The 23094-nt window shown below is 38.4% G+C and overlaps 2 protein-coding genes across 2 annotated transcripts; one reads left to right on the top strand and one right to left on the bottom strand.

Annotated features, from left to right (window-relative positions):
• Positions 1-3256: 3256 nt before the first annotated feature.
• On the top strand, positions 3257-8680 carry LOC102706130 (translation initiation factor eIF-2B subunit beta). Its single transcript, XM_006661676.3, has 9 exons — positions 3257-3400; positions 3508-3662; positions 4849-5130; positions 5336-5465; positions 6201-6308; positions 6405-6507; positions 6590-6715; positions 7597-7787; positions 8157-8680. The coding sequence occupies exons 1-9, from the start codon at positions 3348-3350 to the stop codon at positions 8248-8250; spliced, it is 1242 nt and encodes a 413-aa protein (XP_006661739.2). The 5' UTR covers positions 3257-3347; the 3' UTR covers positions 8251-8680.
• On the bottom strand, positions 8423-10849 carry LOC102700834 (SPX domain-containing protein 3-like). Its single transcript, XM_006662256.3, is given in 5 exon segments — positions 8423-8481; positions 9045-9081; positions 9084-9487; positions 10219-10378; positions 10487-10849. Coding segments are annotated over 5 exon segments (891 nt in total). The 5' UTR covers positions 10718-10849.
• Positions 10850-23094: the final 12245 nt, after the last annotated feature.

Raw genomic sequence — 23094 nt, 5'->3', positions numbered from 1 at the left:
AGGTCAACCTAACCTCTTTTCTAAAATGACTTTGATGACCTTGTTACTTACTTTTGATATTCTGATTAGTTAAATTACTCCGACGTTGATCATGATCCCATCCCCCTCTCTCACGTTCACATCATCTATGCCCCCGGATCAAACCTCCTTGCACCAATGATGAGGAATTGGGGGGCAACATCTTGTCCATGAAGTAGTGGCGGCTTCAAGAGGTCCATGCCCCCGGGTGAGTAGGGGTCTGCTTGGTGACAAAGTTAAGCAGGTGGAGGTAGTAAAGATAGGAATTTTTTAAAAAATATTATTATTTAAATAAAATTACAAAAAATATACGTCAGTGAGAATTTTTTTTTTGTAAAATTAGGGCTTAGTCGAACTTTGCGCGGGTGATAGGTCCCTATCGAATAGAGGACAAATCACAGGGCCCTATCAGACAGAGTTATACACCAGTGCGGGCTCTATCAAACTTCGATAGACTGCCTCCCTATCATATCAGATTTGTGGGCTATGTCAAACTCTCCCAGTTCGATAGGTTCTCTCTTGGCCAGACCTATCAAAGTGGAGATCCTTGTTGATTTGGACCGTGTCGACATACCTCATATTGAACATACAAATGTCAATGTATTACGTCAACTTGGCCCAATTTAATAGAGCTCTATTTTTGTAATTTTTGACAGGCACGGATTAGGTTGAGGTGCACAAGCAACAGTGTCATAGGATTATTTTCCGGTAGTGATAATAGTTGGGCTCACTGAATTTGTCAAATATAGACCCCCTAGGTTCATTGTCGTTGATGGTAATTTGTTATTCATTTTTATTTTAAGTGTGCTTTCAAGGTCTTTCTCTAGTGGTGACAAATCTAAAACTTTTGGCCACACACTCTACCTAACGTGTCCAAATAACATGACCACACCATGAGGGGTTGGTGTAGAGCCACTCTAGTTAGACTGGTGTGAAATAACCCTTACCATATCAGTCTAGTTAGAACCGACCAAAATGTTCAAATCTAGAAATAAATTTTTGGTAGAGCTTAGTTTTGAATTTTTAAATAAAAATATTCACAAAATAAGAAACATCTCTTGGGTGTGGATGTGCCATCACTAACCTCGTCATGGAATGGACCGGATATACTTCAAGTCTTATTTTCTCAGTTATCCACCACGGTTTGATGGTGGATTTGACTTTTCTTTCTTCTGTATTTTTTGTTATTTTTCCAATCTAATGATGCCTAATTCTCTATTTTGTCTTTCTATTAATGTATAATTGTTTTTTCATTTTGTCATTCACTATATTTACCAAAGAGAAGGGTAGGGGACACATTCATAAACTATATCTATACTAGAAAAAACGGCAGTGCGTTGCAACATGTTAATTTTAATTGTCAAAAGTAAAGTACATTTTGAAAATAAACTGCTCATCATGTCAGGAATAATAAATTATGGTCAACATACAATTGATTTGAGAAGCGTATGTTGCATCAATAAGGTTATAGTTGAAGATAGTAAATTATGCTCGACATCATAAACTAATTAAATAAGATAAGTGATCTTTTGAGAAAAAAAAAGATAGAGGCACACTAAACCCTATCATGTCATTCTAAACCCAGTTCTCTAAGTCCTACTCCATTTGATTTTTTTATTTGATGCAAACATTCAATTTTATTTGACTACTGAGAACCTTTTAATTTTCATTTTTAAAATTATTTTATTACAGTGTCGGTAGCGAGTGGTGCTAGTATTGGCGGGTTGGTACTGAAATCTGAATTACCCTTGAATTTCATGAAGCTAAGGAGTTGTTCTGTTGCTGGGAGATGCTTAGGTCACTTGTGTTCGTCTAGGCCATCGACCACTTTTACGTTGAGTTCTGCACAATCCTCTTCTTCTATCATGACACCAACTTATCGTCCGAGTCAATGAATTTGTCCTTGTGACAACTACGGAAAAAATATTGTTTCTCTCCAACTGAGGTAGACCTAGTTGTGCGGTCACGGATTCGGACAGATTGACGTACGACAAAATAAAATTTTATTTTTATCATAGTAAATATATTATTTTATTTAAATATTAATGAAAATATATTTTTATAAAGTTATACAAATCTATACCGAACACCATACGAGAGGGCATTTTTAAGAAGTGCAGAGACATTTTACGTGACATGATATATGCTCATTCAAAACTTAAAAATGAATTACTACTATGTTTCAAACTTGAGAATATACCAGTAGAAAACCTATAAATTCATAAGATGTTTCATAAACTTAAGAATGCAGAAATATAGAAAAGCAAATAGTTTAGCATTTAAAAATAAATTTAAGAATGTAGAAATAGAAAAAACATAAAAAAGAAATTTGAGAAAGTAGCACTAGAGAAAATTTGAGATTGTGTAGAAATACAAAAAGAAATTTTAGAATAAGTAGGAAAACACAATTTTTTTTGTGCAGAATAAAACACAAAAAAGATTGTATAGAACAACACAAAAAATAAATTTTAGATTAGGTAGAGAAACACACATAAATGAGAGTGAGTAGAAAGAAACAAAACGTTTAATAAAAAATAAATTTGAGATTGGGTAGAAAAATAGACACAAAAATAGAAAGCGTAAAAATACAAAAAATATACATAAGATATTATAATGAATGTGTAAAATATATGAAAAAAATGATCCACAAGAAATGAGAATATGTTAAAATATACAAAATTATTTATGTAGATAAATAATAGTAAAGTTATTATTATCGGCCCATGCAGGTCTCGAGCTTGCGACTTCCGCATTATTAACTATACGATTTAATCATTTAGTCTAATAGGCTTTTTTCATTAATATCTGACTCATTACGGTAAAAATACTATGGCTTCCCGCAACATAAACGTTTCGCTAGCGTGCATAAAAGAAATAAACGAAGACTCACCAGAGGGATGGAACCTACGACCTCACACTTATTGAGACACACCTTATCTATCGGGTTATGCAGCAATTATGTCTAGTCATTGCGCGCTAGAAATGCTTCGGATCATTGGATTATGTCGCTGTCAAAAACGAACAATAAAAATATTCTATATTTTTGTAATAGTAGTAGATAAATTTGGATTGGAAAAATCTTTGCAAAAATATATATAAATCCTGACGAGATATACAACTTTAAAAGTTGTTTCACAACCTTTTTAGTTTGATTTAAAGTCATTTGTATGCCCAAACATATACTCCTGCAATAGAGCAGAGGACCAATTTGTGAAATTCGTAAAAGTTTCAGCCTCTGTTGCAACATCTCCTTCGTTCCCCCTTTCCTCCCCGAAAACCCTAACCGCCTCGCCGCCGAATCGGAGCTCCTCCCCATCCCGCTCGCCGCCATGCCGGACGTGCAGCCACTCGTCAGCGAGTTCGTCCTCAAGCTCAAGCGCCGGTAAGCAGCTCCCTCCGCACTGCCCCGTTCCGTTGCCTCGATTTTGCCTCGCCTCTTGACGCACTCGGCTCATGTCCGCGCGTGGTGGGTGGGGTGGGTGGGGGCAGAAAGGTGGAGGGGTCCCACGCCGTGGCGCGGCAGACGGCGGAGCTGCTGCGGTCGGTGGTGTCGCAGCACCGCATGGGCAGCACCAACCAGGCGGCGGCGCTCGCGGACGCCATCCGCGGCGTCGGGGAGCAGCTCATCGCCGCCAACCCCATCGGTGCGCCCAATGCTTAGCGTATTTCTTTTTTGCCATAATCCCGTTGGTATATCTATTGGCGTGGTTTACCTGAATTCTCTAGATAATGCATGGTTCTAGATAAGGAGGGTTCGCAGAATATATGAACTTCTTAGGAAATAGATTGCCTGAGTTTGAATTCGAAAACTTTTCTTCATTGCCTATGTTTGGTCTCTCAAAAAGGAAGTGGCAATCAAAATACTATTGGACAAGAACCATTCAATAGAATGGTAGAACCTTTTATCTTGCAAATCAACTTAATTCGTAGTGTATTGGGTACTGCATCTGCCTCATCTTTTCGCTTGTGCTTATGCTTATAAGCCAAAATTTGAATTTTCCAACCTTGATTTTGGAGTTGATTTTGGGTCTTTTTTCATCTTAGATTATTTTTCAGCATTTGCTTTTAGATTGTTATAAGAACATATATATATATAATTTATTCACAAATTATTTCTCGTTTGCAAGTATGCTGCCAAACGATGAGGGTCTATATGTCTAGTCTGTCACTACCAAACACTGATTGTCTCCGAATGGTATGGAATCCATGTCTGATCAAGCATATGTCCAGTTTTATGACTGTCACCTTTGGTATATGAATATGACATACAAGTGGAGAGATAATAAACCACCATTCCTGGGAAACTACAAGCCCTTCCATCAGAGCATGTGTATCAACAAAAGCATTTCATTATCTTTCTCTGGCTTTTTTTGGAAGAGGAAAGAATTCTTCTTTGTATGTCGATCTCATGAATCTAACCTGTTCATTTCAATGGATGTTTGTTAATTCTTTATTTCCTCTCTTTCCAGTATGTAGGTTCATTACAAATGTACAATAATATTTTGAATATTTATCAGCTAAGATAGTTAAATGTTCCTTGCTAAAAAATCATCTATAGATCATATATATCTGTCAGCAGGTCTTATGAGTTACCCAGTTGATTATTCATTCTTTGGATGTCAGAATGGTGCTTTCATCATAATGCATTGTATAATGCAATGACTGATTAGTTCAATTTCCATGTATGTATAGGAGACTAGGAGAGTAGCAAATATTATGTAAGTAGCTTGTAGCTACCTCTAATGCTTTAATTTTTTGTTATATAATACATCACTCATCCTTTTGATTCTAAGCAATGTGGGCTGATATCAATCTCTTGTTTCTTTGCAGAACTTGCTGTTGGAAATATTGTGAGACGTGTTTTGCATATAATAAAAGAGGAGGATATATCTTCTACAGCAGTTGGTATTGAAGGACTCTCAGTGACTGCTGACAGTGATGATGAATATGACAGCGGAAATGATGATCACCCTACCTTATCTGCTGCTGTCCTTGCTGCCCATGCTAGAAATGCCCTCCGGGCACCGTCTTTGCAGACACTTCTGGAAGATATTCCTGTGAACACTGGACTTTCTCGTTCTGCATCGTCGACTGGGGACTCTGATGGGAAATGTATATTTTTCTCACAATCTTTTTAATGCTCATCTTACTCTTGTACAGGCATTATGATTTTTTTATAAATTTATTTAGAGTTATATAGCTTTTTGACATATGACTATATGGGCAATTTATTGTTAAGTTTGTGTTACCTTTTTAGGGCCTGTATATTCATTTATGTTCTTTTGCCTCTGAAATTCTATATGTTCCATGTGAGCAGCTGGAGATAAGAGCTCAAAATCTAGGAAACTCAAGCATGATGTGATTGCAGCCATTGGTGATCTAATTGATGAGATTGATACGTGCTATGACCAGATTTCTGAGCAAGCTGTGGAACATATTCACCAGAAGTATGATTTCATTTTGCCGACAGTACAATGTTGTTACTATTAAGATGAACTAATTTCATATATGCTTGTGTGAAGTACTTGCACGGTGAAAATCATTTTTAAGCTGTTTGACATGTGTATTCAGGGAAGCATTCATCAAATTTTGAATAGATTATTGTCTGCCATACTCTAATGACTAAATAACCTGTTATCTGTACCATTTGGTTCTTACACTACCTTCGTCTGTCACTAAAATCTATCAATATAAATAAACTGATATGGCCCTTCAAATGCAACTTTGGCCACTAATTTCTGTTTCAAAATATTCGGAAAAGCTGATAATATTAGGCAAGTACTTTTTGAGACAAATGTATACATTTTCATGCATCTAAACTAAATATTCAAAAAATATTTTTGATTCTATGTAGAAAATGTATTGATGCTCAACATTTTAATGTTTGTCTTGAAACATTATCCAAAATGGCATTTTGTTCATGACCAGAGTACTTAAGAAGAGCATTCTGTGCCTATGGCTCTGCGATACCAGTACTACATAATTAAGCCTATGAATAACTGTAGTAATATTTCTGGGCTTGTGTACATTATTTTGTTTAAAGAATCTGTCAGCTATAATGCTTGTGTATTTATTATTATAAGAATTTGATTCTATTATCCTTTTAATACTGAAGGACACTCCGAACATATATACCTTATACAAATGTTAATGTAGCTGACTGCTGTTTTTCTTTGATACAGTGAAGTAATTCTAACTCTAGGTCGCTCTAGGACTGTGAAAGAATTTCTGTATGCTGCTAAGGAGAAAAAACGATCATTTCGTGTATTTGTTGCTGAAGGTGCTCCAAGGTCTGTGCACTTTGCTAACTTTGATGTGAAACGTTTAGTTATAGGTAGAATCACCTTTCGCTTCATACATTGTTGTCTTTTGAATGTTTGAATCAGATATCAGGGACATGTTCTTGCAAAAGAGCTGGTTGAGAAGGGTGTACAAACTACTGTTATAACAGACTCTGCAGTCTTTGCTATGATCTCCCGTGTTAACATGGTATGCCTGCTGGGTGATTATTATTGTTTATATTTTCTTGTATTTATTAGAAATATAATAACACTTCTGATTCCTCTTATAGGTTATAGTTGGAGCACATGCCATAATGGCAAATGGTGGTGTTATTGCGCCGGTAGGAATGAATATGGTTGCTCTCGCTGCTCAAAGGCATGCTGTGCCCTTTGTTGTTGTTGCTGGCAGTCACAAGGTTGATTTCTGTATATTGTGCATTTAATTATGGCTTTCCATGCCCAGATGTTTATTCCCTAACTAAATAAAGCATACACTGTCCCATTATCTTGAAAGGATAGATTATGTCATGCTATCATTGGCCCAATAATATCAGTTTGTGCATTCTGATGTTATTAACCCAAAATCACTTTTTTTAACTTGTACTACTCCTGCGTTAATTATTTTAAGTAGTACTTTTGGTTCACATGTTGTGACTTTGGTTTTATCTCCAACCCACCACAACTTGCTTGGGACTAAATGCTCATGTTGTTGTTATTGCTGTTGTTCTTGCCATGTAATTAACTCACTTGTCCCTATGAATTGTTGACTGGACAAAGTAGGCTCCAATTGGCATGATGTAATGCAATCATCACACAATAGGATCCCACTAATTATGATATAGCCAGATATTTCTAATTCATGAAGTCCAATGCAAATTGTTTGTCATTATTTGCTGTTCCTTACAAATCTTCTAGTTATCTCTGCTCTGAGGTCATTTATTTGATACTTGCAGCTTCAGTAGTTAAGATTGGGCTTACGCTCAATGTGTCTGTCAGCAACTGCATTCATTCCTGTTCTTTTTCTTCTATAGTTCTACAACAAAATACCTTGTCCTTGTGAAGATTAGAACTATGGCCTCTGACTGTTGATAATAGTAACCAATATTTTACTAAGATCCCACTTATATGTTCAAGAGAAGGCATTTAAACCTTTGAAGCTATGAATATTTCTGTAAGCAGTCATCATATAAAGAAATGATGTTCCCTATTTGAACATTCACATCACCTGGTAGCATTAATAATGGTTTGAATCACAATGTCTAGAAACTTAACTCTTTTTTCTTCCTTCACGTGGCAGCTGTGTCCTTTGTATCCACACAACCCGGAGGTTTTACTGAATGAACTTAAATCACCATCTGATCTGCTTGACTTTGGCGAATTCTCAAATTGCATGAACTGCAGTACTCAGGATGGCACTCTTCTGAATGTTGTCAATCCAACATTTGACTATGTGCCACCAAAGCTTGTGAGCCTTTTCATCACTGATACGTAAGTCATCTGTGCTGGTTTTTCTTATCCATTCATGGTACTTGATACTGCTTGCATTAGTAGTTGGGTATGGCACAGCACATACACCATCAACTAAACTGGAGAACATTTCTGCCCTATATGCTATGACATTATACTTCGGGCATAATACATCATGCACATTGTGTAGGCATGAAACTCCAGTTATATCACATGGTCCTTATGTGTAACAACTACAATTGATTATTGTTATTTCTGACTTATTGTTGAACTAATATATACAGCATTTATACATATGCCAACCATTATTATAAAGTCTGTATAATCATTACCCTTATATTAAAACCACTGCGGGTTCCTTTGCTGACATAGTAAACTACTTTTATATAGTGGAGGGCACAGTCCATCGTACATGTACCGCCTTATTGCTGAGTATTACTCGGCTGATGACTTGGTAGTGCGGCGGAAGTCGACATCTTCATAGAACAGAAAGAAGGCACACCAGGCTCAGTGTGTGATCGTTTTGAAGGTATCTAGGATGTGCACAAGTGCCGTTGGTCGGAGATGTTGAATCAGCTGTTTTGATCTTGAAGTTGAATTCTGTAATTACCATCCGACTGCAATCGATCAATCTGGGAAAACTCCTTCCAATAACTTCAAATCATTGCAGCATTTTGAGTGTAGACTGTTGAGGCAATGGGGGCGTGACGGATGCCTGAATGAATTGAATTGTATAAACTATAGAAAGCTACATAGGTGATGCAGGGTGTAGAATGTGGCCGTTTTCTGTCTGTGCATCCTGTGATCTTGCTAAAAGTCTAATTTTTGTCTGTTCTTGAGTGACAAATGTTTCATGCCAGTGTTAAAAAAAAAGCCAACACACTGATGGACTTCGCTGAAGAATTTTTCTTATATGTGTATACATGTCCTCTACCTCTTACATGTGAGTTTACAAGTAGACAAACTAGCTTGCTCATCGCTAATCTCTCCATTACTCGTTTCGTACAATCTAGTACCGGCAATTAGGCTTAGGAAAAAAAAAACTCGAGCAGCTGGTCTGGGTGCTAATTTTTTTATTAACCTTTTTAGTAAGTAATTTATTACTAAACCACCGGATAATTTTTTAATACTGAACCTTTTGGTTGTCCTAGTCGGCATGGCGTTAATGTTGGTGGCGTGACCAAAAGATTCACCTGGTGAGAATATTTTCTCCAGTGCTTTAGTAATAAAATTATTTATTAAAAAAGTTTAAAAAAATAAAAAAATTTCTCTGGGTGCTTCCATTCTCCTTCAGATGAGTATCGGATCGGCGATCTGAATGGACTGCAGCACGCCGGAGTCCGGCGAGGCCGGCGGCGCCGCCATCGGCGGCAGCGAGAACCATCCGTACGTCGAGCTCCCGCTCCGGAGCTCCTGCATCGTCGCCAGCGCGGCGACGGTGTTCCGGAAGATGCCCTGCCGGTCTGCCATCGGAGCCACGCCGGCGTCGACGTCGGTGAACGCTTTCCTCGTCCGCCGGTCACCGGCCGGCGCCGTCGTTGCTGCCACGGTGGAGGAGGAGGAGGAGGAGAAGACGGCGTCCATGGTGGCCTCGCAGTCGCGGACGAGCCTCGAGATGAGCTCCGTCGTGAAGAAGGGCTGCCGGAGCACCTTCTCGATGAACGGCAGCCGGAGGAGGCGGCCGGTGCGCTTGTCGTACTTCTTCAGGATCTTCGCCAAGCCTGAAGTTTCATGGTCCATCATCATCATTTATGTCTAAACTTTTATACACGTGTTATTAACCATCTAAAAATAATAATTACAAGCGTAAGCAAAAAGATTGAGCATATCTTTCAACAGCCAACCGTAAAAAAAAAAGATGATTACATACTTGCCCTATAAAAATGTCTATAATATATAAATGTAAATAAATCTGTTTTGTTAATGTAGACAAAGGCATTTAACTTTTTGCCATAACAGATTTAGCATCCGCTGTCTATTACACGTGGACCCTCATGTACCTATAATACGTGGATCTAATAATAAATTAATGATAAATTTGTTATGATCAAATGCAAGAGTGATAAAATGTTAATTATTCTCTAAATTTTTGGTAGTCTGAAAAATGTGCAACCAGAGGAGACCGTTGACTCACGTGGGACAACCACGACAAGTCTTAACTTCAACAGTGATCGATACACAAGAAATTTCTAAGTCAACAGTCGTTGTTATTAGTACCGGTGTATCACAAGTTATTGAGCACACAGCTGCCCACTTGTTTGCGCAAAAATTGGATTTTTAAATTAAAAATCTGTTTTTTTCCCCCTGGTACTATTCTGCTCTATCAGGAGTTCAGGACCCATCGAAACATTTGAAATTTAAAATCTCTTTCACGAGTGGTTTAAGAAAACTCTGAAAGTTTTCGCCTCCAAGTTTGAAACTTGTAATTTGAAAACTGAGATCAAACTCGAACCTGTGTAGTTGACGGCGCTGTAGTTGAGCAGCAGCACCATCTCCCCGTGCAAGTCCACGATCTCCTTCCTCACCCTCCTCATCTCCGCCGCGTCCGGCGCCGGTCGCCGTCCTCCGCCGCCGCCGCCGGCGGCCGCCTTCTCCACCGTCTCCTGCAGCTCCTGCGACCGACAATGCACGCGGCTTACAATCACCAATCCAATAGAAAGAGAAAAAAGAGAAGGCCAAATCTTGCTGCTGCAGAAACAATGCAGAGAGACGGGCGAGACCCTCTGCCGGATGACGAACTCCTCCTCCTGCTCGAGGAAGAAGGCGTTGATCCTGTCGACCTCGCCGTCGAGCAGCCGCACGAAAGCCGCCTCGCCGCGGCCGCCATCGCCGGAGCCGGAGGAGGAGATGAGCCTGACGAGCTTCTTGAGGCGCTTGTACTCCAAGAACTTGTCCCTCCACTCCGGGAGGCTCTCCTCCACCTGCTTCTTGAGCCTCTTCCCAAACTTCATCCCTCACAAACTAATCAAACACAAATCCCCAATTCACACACAATTAATCATCAACTACTCTCTATGGTATGAGAGATTTGCAAATGCATTGCAATGGCAATTGTTTGATTTTATGGAGGGAATGGAATGGAATGGAATGGAAGAGGTGAGAGAGACATGCATTCGTCACATGGAGTGCAAGGGGTTAAGTCTGGAATATTTTGGAGCATATGCCATATTGGCCATGGTTGCAACTTAGGCATGCAGAGAAATAGGGGTTGTACAACATTGATGATGGTGTACTGCTACATGACTCCACAATTCTTGACAATTAATCTAAACGAGTAAGTACCCACCACTGTTGTCCATGTGAGCTTTTTAGTGGAGTAGCAGTAACAACTACTCGGGACATCGTCATAAAAAAACATAAGTTGTTTATACGATTTTCGATCACAGTTGTGTCGTGCCATACTTTCTTAGCTCTGCCTCAGTTTTGCATCCAACAACCTACACATCCCAAATTTTGTGTATGTCAGCATTTCCATACTTTGCCAAGTGTAACCATCGCAATAGAAAACCGTATCCATCTGATTCATAGGAATACTCGGATCGTCAACATCAATTTTCTGGAAGCAGAATAACCAAAGAAAATGCCGTTTCAGACTCAGGCCGTGTTCGGCTGATGGGGGTGATAAGTTAATTTATCCGGCACGTAAAAGATAATAATAAATTAGTACATAATTAATTAATAATTTATTATTAAAATAATATAAATTAATATAATATAATTATTAAGACAACATTTCTATAGAAATTTTTTATAAAAAATACACCGTTTAGTAGTTTAAAAAGCGTGCACGTGGAAAACGAGAGAGATTTAACTTGTGGGTGTTGCCGAACGGCGGCCTACACGGAGTGTGCTTTTTTCCCATTGCTGAAGAGTAAAACACACTCGGTCCAACTATGCAACAAAGCGTCAAAGAGAGGACTGAAACAGAAAGGCAGCAGCAAACATATCCTTGAGCATATTCCATGATCCAGAAGCTCTGAACATCCAGAGAGTTTTTGTACTGTTCATGCTTTGATGATGATTCCATGAGAATATGGGATCACTTGAGCTGGTGTTAGCTGAGCCAGCCCATCGTTTGACATGGCAGTAAAACTTTCTCACTAATTTTTAATTGTTCTCATCGAAATGATTAATTAATTAGCTTTTTGTTTAAGAATTTTGGCGTGATGGAACTCGTTGGCACGAGATGATATATTCTCTGAACTTTTGGAACAATTCCAGTTCTAGTTAGGTTGGCATCTTGCAAGTCTTCCTTTTTGTTTCTTCCGACAATGGTAATGGTGTTTGTATGCTGGACTTTCTGACAAGCCTTAGCATGAACAACTGAAGTGATGGCATATGCTCTAGTTGTAAACTACTGCCTCCAAACTTTTTTTTTACGACGTTAGCTAGTTCATTTTAGCACATAGAGGGAGTACTTCGTCTAGGGAAATTAGGGAACCAAGGATCTTGCAAGAGCAGGTTCTTGAAAGAACTTGGTATGTTATAAAAAAGAACAAAAAGAAAAGAACAAATAGAACCAATGAGGATGCGATGGTTGGACAACAATTATTTATAAGATCAATTAAAACTTACATTGTAAAGCTAAAAATAACAGAACACATATTGTTTAAAGGGTGCTAATTTAAGCATGTTTTCGAGAAAAAAATTCGTATTTTCTGAAAGCGTTGCAGGAATAATCCGCTATAACAAATAAACAAAACACGCTTATATGAGAGAATTCTCTCTGTGCAGCAACACACGAGATTATCTCAGCATTACGAACACGATCAAGGAATCCCATTATTTTTTTCACTTTTGTCCGTCTATTGATTAAATGTTTGAAAATTTTAATTCTATCAATCAAATCCGATCACTTTCATTAGATGATAATTTGAAGCCATGTATGTAAGTCAAAAAATCTCATACAAGTCCTCCCTTCAACCCCCACATGTATTACGCGTGTGTTTGACAGAAAAACAAAAGTCAAACGTTTGATCAATAGTAAAAGTGGGTTATTTTTATTTTTGAGAGCTGAGATCACGAAGATGAAATGTTACTTTTAGCTGACGCGGAGATCGAGATTTTCTCATTGCGTAAAAAATGTACTATCTCTGTCCCATAATAATCTCATTTTTCGTTTTTTCGTGTCCAATGTTTGACCATTCGTTTTATTTAAAATTTTTTGTGATTAATATTTCTATTCTTACTAGATGATAAAATATGAATATTACTTTATACTTAACTATTTTTCAAATAAGACGAATGGTCAAACGTTAGACATGGAAAAACAAAAAATAAGATTATTATGGGACGGAGGTAGTATTTTGTTTAGTCTTGTTTCAGGTAAAAAAAGCCCAAGTAATTAAGTTCTAGAATTAACGTCTGCAAAACAGGCAAAAAGGTGGTGCATGCAAGTTAACAAATTTGGCCTGAACGCAACTACTGCTCTGTGCATCTTCTCTAACGTCGAGAGGATATTCGATTGGGTTAGGCCTGGAGCATATTTGGATCATGATCATCTTGGATATCCTCTATAATACTCCGTTGACTTCGATAAGCCATATTTTAAGTTGAAAAAGATTAAAAATTTATTGACTTTGATAAAAAAAATTTGTTAAATAAAAAATATATTTAGCAACTAAAACTTATACCAATAGATTCATTTTTAAAATACCTTTTATGACTCGAGCTCCGTTCTTAAAAAAAATACTTTTTGCTTATTTGTCTATATTCATAACTAGAAATATATTTTTTTCAGAACGGTACTAGATGCTAAGAATATTTTTTAGAATAACCTGATGGTCAGAGTTGATCTTAAAAACTTTTTTCATAAACGAAATACACTATACAAATCTAGCAATATATAAGACGGATACAGCTAGATCTAGCAAGGGCATCTCCCTCCAACCAGAAATGACTTTCCATTTCTATATGATGATGACATATAGTCATATATCATCAAGTAACAATAATTATAATAATTTTAGTTATTAAAGAAATAAACGATGCCCCTAGTTAGAAGTAAGCCAAAATTTAAATTTTCAAAACTTAAATTTGGAGTTGAAATTGAGATTTTTCATCATAATTTATCTTTCTTCCTTTGCTTTTACATGGTTTGTTAAGAGCATGTATATAAAAGTTTTACTTATTAACAAATTATTTCGATTATGCTTATTGAAAGCAAAAATATGAGGCTGTCCATTAAGTCCTTCAGAACATGAGCCCATGAGCAGAACCTGCAACCTGGCCATATTTTCTCTAGATGGGTGTTCGCCCAAGCCCATTAAGCCCATACTTGAACTGGGCCGTGTTCTACACTGGGAAATGGAAACTCCACATCATTAATGGTCTGATGAAGGAATAAGTCTACCAGAGGTTCCTCAATTGTACCCCGAGTTTATCTTTTGTCCTCAAACCAAAATACTAGAAATGTGCCCCCTCAACTATCTTATGCCGTGCAAACTTGGTCCCACAACAGTATTGACTATATTTTTCCTGGTTTTAGCCTACGTGGTGCTTGTGGGGCCCACCTGTCAGGGCGGTTGGTGCGGCGTTAGGACACGGAGTTACTCCGGTCGTTGGGACGTTGCTCGGTGCCGCCTCCCTTTTTTCCCTCTCAGAGCAAACCCTAGGCGGCGGTGGGTACGATAGAGGCAGCGGCAACTGTGATGGCTACGTCGATGGCGACGCCAACTCACTGGCCAGAAGAGCGCAATGGCGAGTTCGTTGAGCGAAAGGTCGTCCGGTTCATCACATCCCTCCAATCGGGCTCCCATCCCGCCGCGAGTAGGCCCGTTCAATTATCAGCCGGCAGTGATATGTGGGTGTGGTGCAAAAGTGGCGCAGTGGACGTCGTGAAGCGTGGATAATCCCGGTCGCCGGTACTACAGATGCCGCAATCAGGTAAATGAGTTAGTTGATTGATTTGGTTATTTTGGGATGTATGTTTGGTAAGTGGTTTCTTGAGTTGTTTTGCTCGTTGTTTAGGGTGCCGGATGCAATTTGTTTGATTGGTATGACCCCCCGTCAAGCAATTTTTTGAGAGAGCTATTGAATGATCTGCGAGATGTGGTTCTGTCGCTTAGAAGGGAGAAGGCAGAGCTAGAGAGGTGTATTGAAGAACTGAGACCAAGGGAAGAAGAGCAATGCGAATAGATTAAAGAATTGGCGCATTTGAGCATTCTGGTAGCATAGAATGAAGAAAAGATGAATGCACTAAAGGCAACTAACTATAGGCTTGAGAGACAGACGGTTCAGCTTGTTATGCCTTTGCTTTTGTTGGGTTGTCTGTCTGTGTAACTTGTGTACAAGTTAATTTGAGGTAGATGTTGTACTCAAGCTGCTTTGTGTATGTAGGGTGGTTAATTCTCATGATTTTAGTTTCAGCAGCAATATAGTTGTAAGTGTATTGAATTATGTATGGATGTTGTTGACCTATTTAGCCAATACGGTAATTGCTGGAATTATAGTGCAGCGGTCATTGAATTTGTGAGCTAGTACATTGTAACTTAATCCAGCTGTCCAATTTCCAGGAATTATCTTGCAAACAAAATTTGGCATGTTGATTGCAGGCAGCTTGACATAGGCACATAATATTTGGAAGCAACAACATGAGGACTGACATAAGCTCAGAGAGCTCACATTGCAAAATAATACCCTGCATTTGCAAAATACAGTCACATAAGTTCACATTGCAAATGCAGACTGACATAAGCTCAGGGAGTTTTAGAAGGAAGTTAACATGGTACATGCCCAAAATACAAACACAAATTACATAACTTATGCCAAAATGATAGGCCTTAGTAGTCTGCTATTATAGATTACATAGCTTATGCCTAAATGACATGACTTAGTAGTCTGCTATTACAGGTGCAACAACAGTGCCCAATCACACTTCACAGTTTGTCATATTCCCAGGGTGGAATAATCATAAGTGGCCCAGTTGGTTTTTTCTTGGTCTTGAAGACATCTGGTTGCTCAGCTTGCACACTAACACATGCTTTTCTAGAGGTGATCTTGACAGAAGCAGTTGAACTAGTCTGTGATTGTGGTAGCGCTTGAAGATTAACAACGGTTGAACCACCAAGTTGGGTTGACACCTTTGCACTAGTTACAACCTTGATGAGAGCACTCTTCTTATTGGCTGCCTGGTAGGATTGGAAAAAAGTTAGCAAATAGCAGTACAAAGTCAGAAGCTAGGAAATATTCAGGGTTTACATTTCACATACCTTTTTAATAGGAGAGGTCCATGTTGCACCATGACAAGCAGATGTGCTAGTTGTAATATCTGCAGCCTTTCTTTTCAGACCTTGCTTACTGCTACCTGGTGTGCTAGAGACAACCAGATTTGTAGTTGCAAACCCAACACTACCAGGTTCATCAGTTGTGCTAGGAGGTGCAGTGCTAGGGCTAGGAGCTGTGGACGTACCTTGTGAGTATGTGTGGTAGCTTGTCCTGTTATGTTCAGGTTGTTTACATGTTCTGCATCTTATGACAGTGCCAAATTTTGATGATGCCTTGGATGGTTTTGCTGGTTCATTTGGCTCCCTTCTCCTTTCAGTCTTAGGCCTCCCAGGCATTTTGATATACCCTGGTGCATTGAGTGCCTCTCTACTGTCCTCTAGCCAGCTAGCCATGCCCTCAACTGGTAGTAGGCAATGAGCATAGGTTTTTTTGAATTCTGCCACTAAATAGCATGGAGCAACCCATCCATCAAATGTATTAGTCCTATAGTATATGCAAGCAATAGCATGAGGACATGGTAACCCTGACAGTTGCCAGTACCTACATGAGCATTCCTTCTTATCTAGGTGAACTGCAAACCTGTGTTGACCATGCTTAACTTCATAACTGTCAGCCCTATTACATATAGCATGGCAGAAAGCAAATTCAACAATGTAAACATTCGGTTTTTTTAGTATACCAGGGCAAATAATAGTCTCCCATCTATCAGACAATCTTCTCTGGGCATTTATTCTTGCCATCACTTTCCTTCTTATGGTCTCAAGCATTGTAATTATTAGGAAGAATCTAGCTTCTAGGATCCATTTGTTGAAAGACTCACATATGTTATTGTCAACTGAATCACAGTTAGAGCCTAACCTGAACCATGTCCTGCTCCAATGCTCTGAGTGTGTATTCATGATTGCTTGAGCTCTTGGAGGGGTAAGCTAGGCTAGCTTGGCCCTAGCTAAGTTGAAAAGAACTCCGCAGGAAGCCTTGGCACATTTTCAGAATTTTTTTTGTTACTCCTTGTCAGGAAAGTGCTTCTTCCAATTGGCATATATATGCCTAGCACAGTTTCTATGTTCATCCTCAGGTGCCCATTTAGAGATAGCATTAATAATACTCTGCAATTGGTAATATGCCATTTAGACAATGCTTCATATGTTTCACCTCGCAAATAAGTAAAGAAGAAATTTAATTACCTTATGCTGGTCAGATATGAATACCCATCCACTGCCATCCCCTACTTTCAGATCACTGCACAGCAAGTCACAAAACCAATCCCACTCCTCATTGTTTTCTTTGTACACCACTGCCCAGGCTATTGGGTACATCTGGTTGTTTGCATCCCTCCCGATAGCACACAGTAATTCTCCATTTGTTGAGCCCTTGAAAAAGCATCCATCAAGGCCTATCACCTTCCTACATCCAGCCATGAATCCTTGCTTGCATGCTTCTAGACATATGTATATCCTCCTAAAAACAGGGGGTTCCACTTCTATGAGTCTGTTTATGACAACAGTGTTGCCAGGGTTGCTCCTCAACAGTTCTAGCTGGTAATTGTACATTTTTTGTACTGCCCCTTGGTGACATCAAATGCCTTCTTCATCACAATTGCCTTGGCTCTCTTCAGCTTTGAAATTGAAGCATCTGCAAACATCTCCTCTTGAACAGTGGCCTTCATGTGAGATAGTGGCCATCCTATATTGGCAAGAATGAATTTTCCATACTTTTCAACAATTCTCACAGATGACACTAGCTTGTTGTCCCTCCTAGGTGGGCTTGCATGAAGGCTTTCATATGTTGCAACCTACTAGCTTTCAGAAGTAGTGGTTTTAGACAGCAAACAGACCCATGGACATGTTACCCAGTCACACTTGGCCCTCACCCTCTTATGGTCATCCTTAATGAATTTGATCACTTTCCATTCAGCTAGAGCATAATTAATTACTGCCTTTTTAAACTGCTTTTTACAACTGAACTTCATGCTTAACTCAATGACAGGCACACTTGGCTGCTTCTTATACCTAGGATGTGTGCCTTTTCTTCTGACAATCTCACCATCACTCCCAACCTCATTAAATGACTCCTCATCATCAATATCTGCATATGGGGTGTCATTACCATCTTCTGTGGAACAACCTTGCATAGATGGCTTAGTACTAAACCCCTCAAACAACACCTCATCCATGTCACTTACCTCACTAGATTTCACCTTCTTCTTCACCTCTTTGTCCTTTCTCTCTATCTCCTTGGACTCTTCATCATCATCGGAAGGACAATCATCTCTAGGTATGTAGTCACTGTCATCCTCACTTTCAGAAGGTAGAACAATGTTTATAGGTGAGGTTTCCCTAGAAGGACAATTATCCCTAAATAGCACTATGCTCTTGTCACCATGTGGCACCTCATCTGTCAAAACATCTTTGCCCTTCACTTTGCTCCCCTTCCCCTTCACTGCTAGCTTATCACCCTCTAACTCATCCCCTTTGATCATCTGAATCATCATCAACTGCCACCTCCATCTCTGGCTCATAATCATTGTCTTCATCTTCATCCAAGTCAATGACAATTGGCTCCTCGGCGTACACCTCGGCCACACCACCCTCACATATGCAATCTGACATGAACCCACATGCCTTGTCATCTACCAACAAACGCAGTCCTGCACCCAAATCTTCCCCTAGGAATAACCAATGAAGTAAAGTACCCTCTGCTACCTTGCAATGGTCACAGAGATGACCAATAATTTTGGGCAGTGAAACCTTATCTCTATCTATGTATGACATTCCTTCCATCCCCCCACAATAATCTTTCTGTCTCCCGCTACTGACAAATTGACCATTGAAATGGAACCGTACAGCTAGAGTATCCAAGGGATCCATAATGTAAGTTCTTAATTATCCTGCATGGAGTTTCACAATTAAAAACAGTTCACAAGTACTGTCCAACATAAATAAACTACTATTAGGGTTATGTACTACCATCAATATAATTAACAAACACTACAAGACTAGAGTGGATAGTACATCATCGGTGAGCATCAGCCACGTGTGTGAATATTATACTTGACCTCCACACGGAAAACAACTCAACTTCCCCCAACTCAACATTGAACCCACCCAGATCCACCAGCACATACCACTTATATTACTGAGCCTCGAGCTAGTGCGCCAATATACTACTTCACCTCGGCAATTCAAGCATCACAAGCAAACAAATCTACCAACGGTTCTCATTTCTCAACTTGGCCCAACTGAAACAAACAAAATAGGATGAGGTCACTTGTGACTTACCAAGATTGATTCCGCCACCACTTTCCACGAACATGCTTGACGTCGCCGCCGCCGCAGCTACCTCGTTGCCACCACACTGATCTTGTCGCCGCTGCATCGAGCTAGCTTCTGCCGCCGCTTCCCAATTGCCGCCCGGCTAGGGTTCTTACCGAGAGAGAGAGGATTCCCCCGTGTCTTAACTTGACCGGAGTAACTCCATGTCCTAACACCGCACCAACCGCCCTGACAGGTGGGCCCCACAAGCGCCACGTAGGCTAAACCGGGGAAAAACATAGTCAATACTGCTGTGGGACCAAGTTTGCATGGTATAAGATGTTGAGGGGGGCATATTTCTAGTATTTCGGTTTGAGGGCGAAAGATAAACTCCGGGTACAATTAAGGGACCTCGGGGGGACTTATTCCGTCTGATGAACGATAAGCGAAGCTCCACATCATTAGAAAAACTAGTCATCACTCAGTACTCTGGAAAGAACTATTTTAATTATATGCTAAATGGTTATTTTAAATTACAATGGGTTATAGTGGATTAGTTCATACTGATTACTAATTATTGATTTCGAACTCTAAAATTAAATATAAAAATACTAAACGAAGAGTCCAAGGTAAGTACAACTAGCATATACTCCATCTGTCCCAAAAAGAACAAGATTTGGGTTTTTGTGTCAAACGTTTCATCATCCGTCTTATTTCAAAACTTTATTAAAAATTTTAAAAAAATTAGTCACACGTGAAGTACTATTTATGTTTTATCATCTAATAAAAATAAAAATATTAATCGTAATTTTTTTAAATAAGACAAAGAGTCATACATTATATCTAAAAACTGAAAAGTTGTCTGATATGGAGGGAGTACTGTTTTTGTTACAATATTCATATTGTAGCTGGCCTAGATTCATTTATTGATAAACATATATAGTTTATATATATGTCTAGGTTTATTAGCGTCCATATGAATCTTAGCAAGGTTAAAAAGTTTTACATTATAAACCAGATGGAGTATTAATTTGAGTTTAGGAAGGCGATGATATTTTGCGACATTCTATTTCATTCTTTTATATAACCAAAGTGAAAACCAAAATTCCAGGGTATGTTCTCTGATGGTACACTTTACTTAGGGTCACGTTAAATACGATTCTAGGCCAAATGTTGCGGGACAAAATTTGAACTCTAGAGTGTGAATTGTTTTTAGGCACTATGATCAAGAGGATATACTCTCAAAATGCGATCGAGTATAGCATGTGTGCATATATATATATATATATATATATATATATATATATATATATATATATATATATATATATATATATATATATATATATATATATATATAGTACTATTATATGTATGTGAATTAATTTCCTATTAAAAAAACAACAAGAAGAGGAGATAGTGAATAGCGAGTGTCACAAGTCACACAAAGGAAAAGGGTCAAGCCCTGATGCACCATATCCATATGCATGATGCTGTATATATCACTGAAACCGCGTGATGCTTGTGATCAGAACCATAGCTAGGATCACATGAATTTCGCTATACGAGATATATCATTTTTTTTGTTTTTCCAGGAAAAAACTCAAACGACATATTTATAAAAAAAATTTATGAAAGAGACTTTTATATATATACATGTTCGTAGTGATCTGAAAATAAAGATTGAAAAATAAACCATGATAAAAAAATCTCCAAATCAACTCGGAATTTAAGGTTAAAAATTTAAATTTTGGCTTCTAAGAATAAGCAGAAGTGAAAAGATAGGAGGCATTTCCTATGACCAATAATTAATTAGTTATTGCTTATCTGCATGCAACATGAGAAAAAAAAAATGATCCGACAAAGGCAAATTCTCTCCGGCAAGCTAGCTACACGTTGAGTATCTCGTGAAGACTGCCATACGGCTTGATCACGAGCTTCGGTGACGTGTCCCTTTACTCTAATAATTACTTTCCTAACTCAGACTTTTCAAGAAGAAACATGAACATCTTAAGAAAGAGACACTTAATTAATTAATTAATTAAGCATGGCACTTATATGTACAACCTAGTAAGCATAAGAACACGTACGATTATCATTGATAGGGCCTCGATATTAACGCTGATGTATAAGAGATAAGAGACTTCTAGGATTAACATATATCTCTTAGCCTTTGAAAAATACTCTCTCCGTCTTTAAATATGATCATCTTTTTATTTAAATTTTAACCAGAAAGATAACAATATTTTGGTACATATGAGTAAAAACTTTGTTCTACAAAGCTATAAAACATTAATAGGGGAGCTGATTTTTTTGGGTTAAGAGCTGAGAGTATTTGTTATCTCAACCCTTCTAGGGTTTTAGCCATGCATCATAATCGTTTTGATTGTGCTGTTTGTTCCTATCTCATCCGGCCAATTTAATATGTCAATTGCTACATATGCAGTAATGTGATGTCATTAGCACTTTCTGTTGGGCATGGGTGGTTTTAGCCATGCATAATCCTCGTCATCCCGTGCCACACGCTACTGATTATCTCACACTTAGCCATGCATGCATGCATCTTAGTTAGCTAGAACAGTGTCACAGCTGGGATCTTGCATTTCCAGCTGCATACATGTTGTAGTAGCTTGTAACAAGAGAAATTTTGGTCAGGCATTTCTGTGTTTGAGCAGAAGTTTATGCCTAACTGGGTTAGCTAGTGGCTCACCTTACTACAAGCTGGCTTTCCCTGAGAGGTTGGAGAGAGTGTGTGTCTAAAGGACATGGACAACTAATCAAGAAGTAGGCCACATGACATCAAAAGTATATATATTGCGTGCAAGAATGGAAACCTCTTTTAGATATATATATATATATGTTGGAGATAATTGTAAATTTGCCACTGGTTTAAAATGTTATTATAAAACCGCCACTGAAAAATTGCAAAAATATACTCCCTCCATCTCAAAAAAACCAACTTTTCGGTTTTTGTGTCGACCGTTTGACCATCGTATTATTTAAAAATTTTTCAAGAAATTTTAAAAAAATAGTCACACATAAAGTTCTATTTATGTTTTATCATCTAATAAAAATAAAATTATTAATCGTAATTTTTTAATAAGACGAAGAGTCGAACATTATATCTAAAAACTGAAAAGTTGATTTGTTTTGGGACGAAGGGAGTATAACACTAAACTGTCATTCGAGTGACATCCATACAATTTAGAAAAAAACAGTGACAAATTTGCAAATAGCATAAGTATGTGTATGTGTACTAGGTTAATTAAGTGAGATAATCAAGTTAAGTCACAAGTGTAAGAGGACATGTGAGCCATGGGTGTCATGTGATAGCTCAGTGGCTATCTATGATTGCCCTTGAATAGCAATGTATCTAGCCAACATGGGTACGCATCTCTCTCTTATCTACTAAAATTGACGTATGCTGGATGATAACCAGGGAATCGGTAACCTTCATTCATTGAATAGAAAATCCATTCTAAACCTTGAAGATTTTAGAACACGGGTTGTGTTGTTTCTTGATGAAAGATAAAAGATTTTTTAATTTTTATGATAGCTATTTAGGATGGATATCTAAAATGATGAACTTCTATATATTTTTCTTTAAAAAAGTACACCACTTAATAGTTTAAGAAATAAAAAAATACTAAGAATAAGCTAGCTTTAAACAACGCAGCCCTAGACTAGACGGTTTTGGATTGTGGTACGTTGGGTATAGAAGGGAACTTGGGGAAGGAAGAAGAGTAGGGTTATTGCTTAGAGTGATAGATGCCAGTGACAGTTGGACTGGTGGTGGGTAGTGGACACTAAAAAGTAGCAAGGTGGTGCCAGCAGCATTGGAGCCATGTAGG

The sequence above is a fragment of the Oryza brachyantha genome, chromosome 10, assembly GCF_000231095.2.
Source record: "Oryza brachyantha chromosome 10, ObraRS2, whole genome shotgun sequence".
NCBI classification, from domain to species: domain Eukaryota; kingdom Viridiplantae; phylum Streptophyta; class Magnoliopsida; order Poales; family Poaceae; genus Oryza; species Oryza brachyantha.
Note: the sequence above shows the minus strand (reverse complement) of the source record. Positions and strands in the feature narration are given on the sequence as shown.